Source organism: Olea europaea, unplaced genomic scaffold, assembly GCF_002742605.1.
Source record: "Olea europaea var. sylvestris unplaced genomic scaffold, O_europaea_v1 scaffold2788, whole genome shotgun sequence".
NCBI lineage: Eukaryota > Viridiplantae > Streptophyta > Magnoliopsida > Lamiales > Oleaceae > Olea > Olea europaea.
Window position 1 is genome coordinate 1 of NW_019246354.1, and position 10,296 is coordinate 10,296.

General features: G+C 34.9%; 1 protein-coding gene across 1 annotated transcript; it reads right to left on the reverse strand.

Moving 5' to 3' along the window:
* On the reverse strand, positions 1-2,451 carry LOC111383891 (auxin-responsive protein IAA14-like). The gene is made up of 5 exons (XM_023008076.1): positions 2,096-2,451; positions 1,193-1,410; positions 778-913; positions 454-515; positions 1-119 (listed from the first exon to the last, which is right to left on the reverse strand). The coding sequence occupies exons 1-5, from the start codon at positions 2,341-2,343 to the stop codon at positions 49-51; spliced, it is 735 nt and encodes a 244-aa protein (XP_022863844.1). The 5' UTR covers positions 2,344-2,451; the 3' UTR covers positions 1-48.
* Positions 2,452-10,296: the final 7,845 nt, after the last annotated feature.

A 10,296-nucleotide genomic window follows, 5' to 3' on the forward strand; every position in this document is an offset into this window, starting at 1 on the left:
CATCCTGCTCCATTCATCTCCTGCATTTATGCCTTTGGACCGCAAAGATTAAAACAGCAGGCTGCACTGTAATTCACTGCTTTGGCTTCTGTTCTTGCATTTCTCCATGGCTCTAGGAGCTGCAACTCAAATTCACGCTTTCATTTATTTTGTAATACGAAATTATTGAAATGCAGATGGACGTGCACAAGTATATTCGATCCATTGGATGCAACAAACAAGTCAAACACACCTCGAACATTTAAGTAGGGAAATAAGGGCATGTTTGACATGACATGATTGAACAAGATTAAGAAAGAAAGGCATACGACAAAAACTACAAGTTTTGTTATCCAGAGTTATTTTCTTTCCAGCATACCATAAAACAATATGCATATTTAAATATATACGACAACCCACTAAGGTGACTAGGAAATCAAAGGAAGGTGAATAGAATTGTTCAAGGATACTAACCAAGTCCTATTGCCTCTGTTCCTTTCATTATGCGGAGACGCTTGCATGATCCAACAAACATCCTGTTTCATTCAAATTTATCTTTAGTATATATACACTCTTGTATTTGTACCCCATCCTCATATTAATCAACTCATCTAAGAGCTTAAGCTGCTAGAGGAGGGCCAAATGCATTCATTTAAATCTCATCCTCGACAAGCCCCCTCACATGTAGGTCGAGTTCATTTTTCCACATCAAAGCCTAACAATCTTGTCCTGGACGCCCCAACCCTCACCTCCAATACCAAAGAAGACAATGAGTATGTGAAAATTTTAGAGACTTACTCCCATGGGACATCCCCAACAAGCATCCAATCACTATCTTTGTCTTCATAAGTTGGAACAAAATCAGATCCATTCAGAACATCCATTAGCTTCCTCTCGTTCATGAAATCCATCATTCCTCGAGAATCACATTTACCTTCAATATAATCAAGATCAGTAGATCAATAAATGTATATTAGATCAAACAGCATAATCCCAATTATGCACATAGGCGGCTAAGCTCAGCCCAAAAAGGAAGTTAAATGAGTACTTCCATGTATCAAGCTCATATAACTTTATCATACTTTTACTTGAAAACTAAGACGACTTGAGCATGTAGTATACAATATGAATACTTGAACATGAATGAATGTCTATGCATTTAACATAGATTATTTAATTTGACAAAGTAAATTTCTCTCTCTTTTCTACTCACCCATAGTAAAGGAGCTGAACATTTTGCCTAAGGCGCCATAAAGATCTTGGTAGCTTTTGTACATGTTCAAGTCAACTTTGCGAAGGTAAGGTGCACCATCCATGCTAACCTTTACAAAAGAGGCAGCAGCACCACCTCCCTCCTCGGAGTTTCTCTTTTGAACCGCCATAATACTTTTCCGGAAGGACCGAACTGGTGGCCAGCCCACAACTTGTGCCCTGAATTAATAAAACTTGATTCATATTAAGTTTTTGCAAGCATTGAAAATTTGAACCAATTAAGGGGCTTTTTACTTCATTTGAAACAAGAATTTGAGTCAGAATGGTAAAAAAAACAGCTTAGGCAAAAAAGAGTCATACTTAGCCCCCGTTTGTTTCTCATTTTTGGGAGAATAAGAATGAAAAATATAACCGTTATGGGCTATACAAGATATAGAAATTCAAATTTGGTGGGTTGATGTGATGAATAACGATCATATTTTTTATTTTAATGAGAAAAGAATGAAAACTAAACAGGGCTTAATCCACTCGGCCGGAGAGATAAACCAAAACTAATATAGTTATTCCTGAAAGTATGAATCAGAGACACCTAAGCAATATAATAAATCGTTTGTTTCATTTACATTTTTCCTCAATTTGTTCCTATAATTTCATGTTTCCAATATACTATCATCTCAAGTAAAAATCAATATTCTCCACTTGATATTCTTTCAACACCTATATTTTTTTGTTTATTTTTATGATTTTCTGTCACGAACTCCACTGACATGTTTGTTAAGGAGGAATGAACATTACTAATACTTGAGCATATCCAGTACTAAATGTCAAACACGACAACCAAATCTATTAATTACCATGCTTTGAGTATAAAGAAAGTGAAAAAAGAGAAGTAAAAATTAATTACTTGTAAGGGGACTTGATTGAATCATTAGAGCAAGAAATGAGATTCTTCTCTTTCTGCGAATTCTCCTCTTTCCCAGTCTCCTTCAAAGCAAGATTGAGCTTCAAATCCACAGTTTCTGTGTACCCTCTTTTACCATTTATCACCAAATCTCCATTAACAATCCCTCCTCCGCCAGGTAATCCTAAAAGCAGCTCAGTTTCCTCAAACCCCAACTTTTCCTTCTTGTGCTCTTTACTTATCATATCCATTTTCACTCCAATTTCTGTACAAAGTCTTTTTTTCTTTTTGTGGCGCGGTGACGGGTGCGAGGTGGGGTTGTTCTCGTTATTTTTAATGATGCAGAGCAGAAAGTAAAGTTTATGATAACAATAATGAGAAATTAGAAAAAAAAATTTGTTTATTTAATGGGAAATGTGACACGTGGATCGATTAGTTAAATGGATATTGACCTGCACCGTGATGGTAACCTTATTTTTCCTTGTTTCTTTTGCTTAAATTTGCTTCACTCTCCGTCTTTCTTCAACGTACAAGTCCATAAGAACATAGGAAGGTCGACTTTAAAAGTGTAAATTGAATTTTGTAGTGGCTCGCGCTACGTCACTCTTAGTCCAACGCAGTTCATCCAACGTTGCACGATCTAGACAATATTGAATTCGTAAATCTTATATCATAAATTTGGATGTGCTTTTATTTTTTAAAGTATAGAGTTGAATGTATGTCCTCATAGGCTTCATGTCCCTACAATTAGGTCGAACTATTGGGGCAAATAGAGCACAATTGATATCGATTACACGTGTGCGTAGAGCATTCATACCTGCTTAGATTAAGATAGTATGACACTATTTGATTACTCTTGGTGACATTTGTTTTTGTTTATTGTTTATATCTTATGCATAGTATTTTATGTTAAGTGATTGGTGGATCCAATTGGTACTATTCCAAACCTTCACTTTTCTTGAGATTTGATTTGGATTGCTTCTATTTGGAACAAACAAACTTCTTTTCTTAAAAAACAACATTGTCTCTTTAATTAGAGAGAAGTAGTAATTTTTTTAACAATAAATAACTCAAATTACGAGATGTTCATATGGTTGTGCATTGACGAAGAAAGATTTTTAGCTCTTCGAAATCATAAATAGAAATTTAAAAGATATTTTATATAAGAAAATGACCAAGTAAAAAAAAAAAAGAAAAAGAAAATGAGAAATATTTCTTTAAAATGGTCTCCTTTTAAGTAATATTCTGAAAATTCCATTAGAAACTATCATCACCTTCCTCGTATCAACTGCTTCGTACCATATAGTGCGTCCCGACTTCATTCCCTCTTGTGCAACCACCTTCCCCTCTATTGTCCCACAATTCCCACCCACCCTACCATGCACATACATAATGTATAATAATAAAATTTCCTTAATAAATCATTCTAATTGATAGAGAGGAGTAAAATTATTCGGATCTTGTTACGTATATATCAAGATTCACATAAGATATTACATAATGCCACATGTGCTCTACTATTTACTGGTTTAAAATACATTCAACTTTTTCATCTAATTTTTTTCCTTCACATCATTTTGGATGATGTCTTATATACCATTTTGATGTACAAATAACAAAATCCAAATCATAATATGCTCTCGTCTCTCTTGGATTGAGAAGTTTTTTAAGTGATTACAAGTCCATGCATTGCTTCCTAATCTATTAATTCTCAATATAGATAGTAATTATGTTTAACAATTTATATTGGCTAAATTATGGTAATTGGTGCGAAGAGACTGCTATATGTCATGTAAAATACTACCATCCTGTTTGATGTCCGTCATTTTATTAAAATGAGTTTTGTGATAGTGAATTTTTGAAGATTGTATGATTAAAAATTAGGAAAATATTTTATTATGAGAATATGTAATTGACAATGAATTTGATAAAAAATAAGTTATGAAATAATGGGAATCAAATAGTTGCACATTTCAAACTACTCGTCCTTTACTAACAAAAATTTTCATTGGACATTTTTATTCTTCACCTACAATTGAACTAACAAAGCTCGTCGATTATTTATTTATTTTTCCTTCTTTTATCCCCTTATAGAGACTCTACTGCCAACTCATCATCGGGCTCAATGATTATTGGTTCGATAGTACTGGCATTTTCTATATTTTTGGAAGATTGCACAAGAAAAATAGTAGATGAGAGTATTGGAACTACCAAAGAATTTGGTAATATCCTCATTGAGATTCACGAATCCAATTTAATTCATAACTAGTTACATAAAAAATTTAGCAATAAAAACAACTTACAGAAATATTAAGTACAATGAGAGTTGGAATTGGAGAAATAGTTGAAACAACGAAGGAAAAATTGTGTAATTGCAAAATTATACTACTAAAGAGATGAAAGTATTAAGATATTATGAAGAATACTAAAATGTGACGATCGGCAGCCACATTACAAAACCTTTACAGGGTTCTAGGGGTGGGGTCAGAATTTTTTTCTTCATTTTTTATTGCATCGAAGCCCAGGTTGGACCGACCCCATGTGAGAGGACTGTAAGACCTCTGCGAAAAAAGCTCCGTACACAGAGCTTTATCTAGTGAAGATATTGGTTTACCATGCTTCCCTATCCATAGACCTCAAATTCAACATAAAAAAATAATAAATTCAAATTTCAAGACTTTTGGGGAGTCATCAATGCAGTCTGCATGGCTAAAAAAGCAGCCATACGGACTGCTTAGCTACACGAGCTAGTAGACTCGCTTAGCCTCAGCTCGCGAGCAGGAAGAGCGGCTCCCACGAGAATTCTATTGCTCGGCTTGTTCTCGACTTCTCACACTTGACAGTCTTAAAAGTGTAAATCTCAACAAAATCTCGAAGATAAAAATGTTTTCTAATAAAAATCTCAACTAGAGTAAATACAAACTTTAGCCCTTGTTTGGCTTCATTTTAATGAAATTTTGGAGTAAAATTTTATAATAGTTTTTTTTTTCAAGAATATGTCGTTAAACAATAAGAAATAATTTTTGATTTACATGTAATATTATTTATGAAAAAATGTGTGGTTAAAAATAAATTTTTAAAAAATGAATTTTTGAAACATGAGGACCACAAATAGACAATGATTTGTGCTTGTGGACATGTTAAGACCAAGCATGTCCTAATTCCATGCATTTTCCTACATTCATATTGACTAACTTTCCAAAAAGATTAATTGGTAAATAAAATCTCATTATATACACATACCTAGAAAACCTAAATGTATGTTAGGCTAAAAGAGGGCTGCTTCGTGTGCAGGTAGAGGGTTCACAAACCCTTATTGGAACTTCACAGGGAGGGTGAGTGGGTTAAGTTTTGCTATTGTTTAATTAGGTGGGGCTCACGCATTTATGAGTGATCTGTAAAAATTCTGTCAAACATAGATTTGTACACAGATTTATTTAGGCTAAAAATAGATGGATGGAAAGGGACCCCAAAATTTTAAGGACCGTATCATGTGCTAGATTCATTTGGGGAACCTCATAATATCAGTGGGCTATTGGAGGCTGATCAAACCCTATTATTCCATGTGCACCGCTGCATTATACCACTCTCTCGCATGCCATGGGTATACATCAAATATTTAAATCATATATTTCTTGGGATTCAAAACTTTTCAATAATACATTTCCATTTTTATCAAAATCTACTAAAAATCTAATTTTAATCTTCACCTAACATGGGCATACTATTTGTTGGGAATCGAAATTTCTTTCCATACATAAATAATATCCTTTATGATTAACACTACATAGTAATATTAGTTTTAGTATCCGTATTAGTAGTGACGAATCCAGGAGTTACTGTGAGCTAGGGCAGCCATTGACTGACAACCATCGACCGTCGAACGAAGCAATAAGGAGATTGTTTATTAATATTTAATTAAATAATATTAAAATGTTCTTCAATCAATTTATAAATTTACTAAAATGTAACAATCATATACATATGAAAATATATTCCGATATAACCTAAAATAATAACAAGGAAAAAATACAATAGCAAATATATGATGCAACCTCACTTCATAACTGTAAGTTGAGACGACTGCATTTCCAAGATCTCATATTTTGAAAGCCCTCAAAAATTGTCTCATTCTCAAATTTTTTTTAAAACTTTCTTGCTTCATGTAGACCACCAGATTGTCTCATCTTCATTTTTTTCTGGATTGTCTCATTCTCTTGTAGTTGCCACTAGTAATATCAAAGCCAATGTTGAAGGTTGTTTTTATTGAGAGCCTATTTGATTTAGTTTTTTTGAAAATCTATTTTATGAACAATATTTTTTTTTGAAGGAAGCGTAATTAAAAAATAGGAAAAATTATAAATCTACTTGCAAAATTATTTTATTGAAGGAATGTATAACTATAAATAATTTTTTTTAAAATATTATTTATACTGAAAATTTAAAGAAACAACGAAGTTTTTCTTGGTTTATACTGCATTACTCAAGTGCTACAAGAAATAAAAAAGACACTGAAAAAAAGTTGAAAAACTACTTTCTACTTTTTGTATAACTAGAGGGAGTAAGCTGGGTAATTTCGCAAAAAAATGAGAACTAGGCTGGCATTCTCTTCAACACTATCATCGCTACACCCCTCAGGAGATGCTCTCCAATCCTCCGTTATTTGGTCCATCCTATGCCCGGAACCTTCACTCTCCATTCTAAAATGTACAGCTATTTAAAGCAATATTCTTTAGGAAGTGATATAGTAGTCCTTATTTTAGGTATGGTTCAATACTCACAGCCTCAGCTTCATTCTTAACAATGGCTTCCTGGCAGACTATCCACAGGCCGCTCAAGCGGCAAGTACTTTACCGAAAGCCAGCACGAACAGTCGCCTAGCTTACTGGGTGCTGGCTCCACCATTGCGTATAAGAGTTTTTAATGGATTCTATGAATTTCAATTTACATGGCAGACAAATAAAAAGACTTTCAGTTCACGTAGACTTGATTACTAATAAATAGACTATCAAGTTCAAATTTCAATTCCAATGATTTTTTCTTTAACACAATTCATTTCCAATAAGTATTTAATAGGAGAAAAAAAAGAAACAGGAGAGATAAATCATAAATTCTATTGATGCAGTTCGTCTAATAGAGCTTCCACATCTGGACGGATCTCATTAAGATGTCTATTTTTAGTTGCTACGTTAGTAAGACAAAGTCATATTTAAGTTACGTTTGAGATGAGTTTTTCAACAATTCACATTAGTGCTCTAAATGGTCGTAGACTCCACGTATCTATTGTCGATAAAATTAGGTCATATTTTGATTTATTGGACAATGAATTAGTTTGGTTCACTGTACAGAGACTAGTACAAGCACCAATTATGCTTTACAACATTATACTTATCAACCCTGTAAATCGTTGATGTAAAATTTTCTAACAATTTCTTTATTAAACGAAGTACCACATCGTCTTGACTGTTCTTAAGCAATTATATCAATCCCCTTTCGGATGTCAGGAATAAAAGCCCCATCAATTCTTAACTCTTACACTAACTTGAACTTGGAAAAAAATTGAGTGAGCGGCTTACTTTTGACATAATTTTCAATGGGACCCGTTGGTCCAATGTGGAATATCAAAGTTGATAGGTGTTCTCCTCTACGAGAACATCGATTTCATGTATTTATTTGTAAAAAATGAAGCTCGCGTGAATGAGAAATTGAAACTCAAAGTTGGCCATTGGAAATTGGTTTTGTGGGAAAAAATGCATTTATCCCACATAGAAAAACCAAGGAAACTTAAACCACTTTATATATGGCTATGCTTTGGAGATGTGTAATCATGTGTAGCATAGAGGCTCTCTCCACGCGCGCGCAGGGGGGTGCAAATCACGAACCGAAATGGCCTTCAGACCTTGAACTTGGGTGCGGGCACGACCTGCGCACATGAATGTCGGACCGAACAAGGCAAAAATGGCTTTCTCCAATGACTTTTGAGTTTCTAAACTACAGAAACTCCCAATATTTATTGCTAGAACTGAAAAGCTGAAACTCCAGTGGTTAATGTTGTAACTCCAGTGATTCCAATGGACTGGACTCAGTCTATATAAGGGATGCTCAATCTAACAGTTCAATACACGAACGAAAATATTCTTCTCAGTTTTCCACACAGTGTCGTTTTTTCATAGCTCCAGTTTCCATACAGTGTAGTCTCTGTTCCCTTCCAGTCATGTGCAGTTTGCCGAAGTAGGACTGCGGTGCTCGAATTCTGCTTATTACCGTTGTATCCTGGGAGACAGCCGCTCGAACTGAACCTCCAGCACCTACGGTGAGGGGGCGAAACTCTCTTAAGGAAACTGTGCACGCACAGGCCTCGATTTGAAATCTGCTGCAGTTTGTGTTTTCTTTCAGCAAATTTATTTCATTGCAGTTCGTGTATTTTCTTTGCAGATTCAGTTTATCCTTACAGTTTTGATTTCCATTTATTTCTGCAGATTATTTTCACATTACTATTTAATTCATGCAGTTTGTAATTCCATAGTGTGTAGCTTCCAGATTCATCGTTTACAGTTTTAGGCTGCAGTTAACTTATATTTTTGATTTTATGTTGTTAAATTTTTTTTTTCAGTCGTTGGAAAATTCTGAAACGAATTTTTTTTTTATAAATTGAAATCGTTTGCCTCGTGGTTATTAATTTCAATAGTAGGCTATTGCATTTGAATAAAACTTATAAAACTGGTTTCATCCACTAGCGACTTGTTTTTCTACAAGTTTAAGACAGTTTTCAAATTCGGAAAACAAGAGTTGGTTTTTGGTTTAACTGAATTTTAGTTACTTGGAACTAATATTTGGTTTTAAAAAACAAGAGTCATTTTTTTTTTGGTTTCGTTGAATTGTAGTTTCTTGGAACTAATATTTGGTTTGTTTTCAAAAATGACAACTGAATCAAACAACATGGATGTGACCCAAAATGTTCCCGCTAGAAATCAGGCCGTGGGTTCTAATGTGGCTCAAGGGCCAAGCTCCGTTGTGGCTCAGACTGTGGCTAGAATATTAAGTCATGTTGAGAGCCAAACTGTAACTGTTCCGGTTAATCATGGAGAAAATTTGGAGAAATTCAATGGCTTGAATTTCAAAAGGTGGCAGCAGAAAATGCTCTTTTACTTGACTACCTTGAATCTTGCGAGATTCTTGACTGAAATTGCTCTAAAGCTTAATGAGGGCGAGAGAGATGTGCAAGCATTGAGTGCACTTGATGCTTGGAGGCATTCGGACTTTTTGTACCGAAATTATATCATGAACAGCCTTGCAGATGCGCTATACAATATGTATAGCACCATGAAAACTGCTAAGGAATTGTGGGAGTCCTTGGACCGAAAATACAAAACTGAGGATGCCAGGGCTAAAAAGTTTATAGTCGGCAAATTCCTAAACTATAAGATGGTGGACTCCAAAAACTATTATCAGTCAAGTGCAAGAACTCCAAGTGATCCTTCACGAAATTCATGCCGAAGGAATGATGTTGATTGAAACTTTTCAGGTGGCTGCAATTATAGAAAAATTACCCCCCGCGTGGAAAGATTTCAAGAACTATTTGAAACACAAACGAAAGAAAATGAACGTCGAAGAACTCGTTGTTAGACTTCGAATTGAAGAAGACAACAAGAGTTCCAAGAAGAAGTGGTTCAATCCTGGTGTGGCCAAAGCCAATGTTGTGGAGCTTGGTCAAAGTAATAAGAACTACAAGAACAAGTTTGGGCCATCCGGTAGTAAAAGAACCAAGCAAGGACCGAAAGGTGGAATTGTCAAGAAGAAATTCCAAGGGAAATGCTTCAATTGTGACAAAGTGAGTCACAAGTCTTCGGAGTGCAGATTACCGAAGAAGAAGAAAGAAGCGAACATGGTTGACTACATTGCACAAGATGTGTCAGAGCTGAATCTCGCAGCAGTCATTTTTGAAGTAAATATGGTGGGTTCAAACCCTAAAGAGTGGTGAATTGACACCGATGCTACAAGGCATGTGTGCTCTGATAAAGAGATGTTTGATACGTTCGAAGCTATTGAGAATGAGGAGAAATTGTTCATGGAAAATTCAGCAACTTCTGAAATCAAGGGTCAAGAAAAAGTGGTTCTGAAGATGACCTCGGGAAAGGAGCTGACTCTCATCTACGTGATTTATGTGCCAGAAATTTGCAAGAATTTAGTGTTCGTGTCGCTTT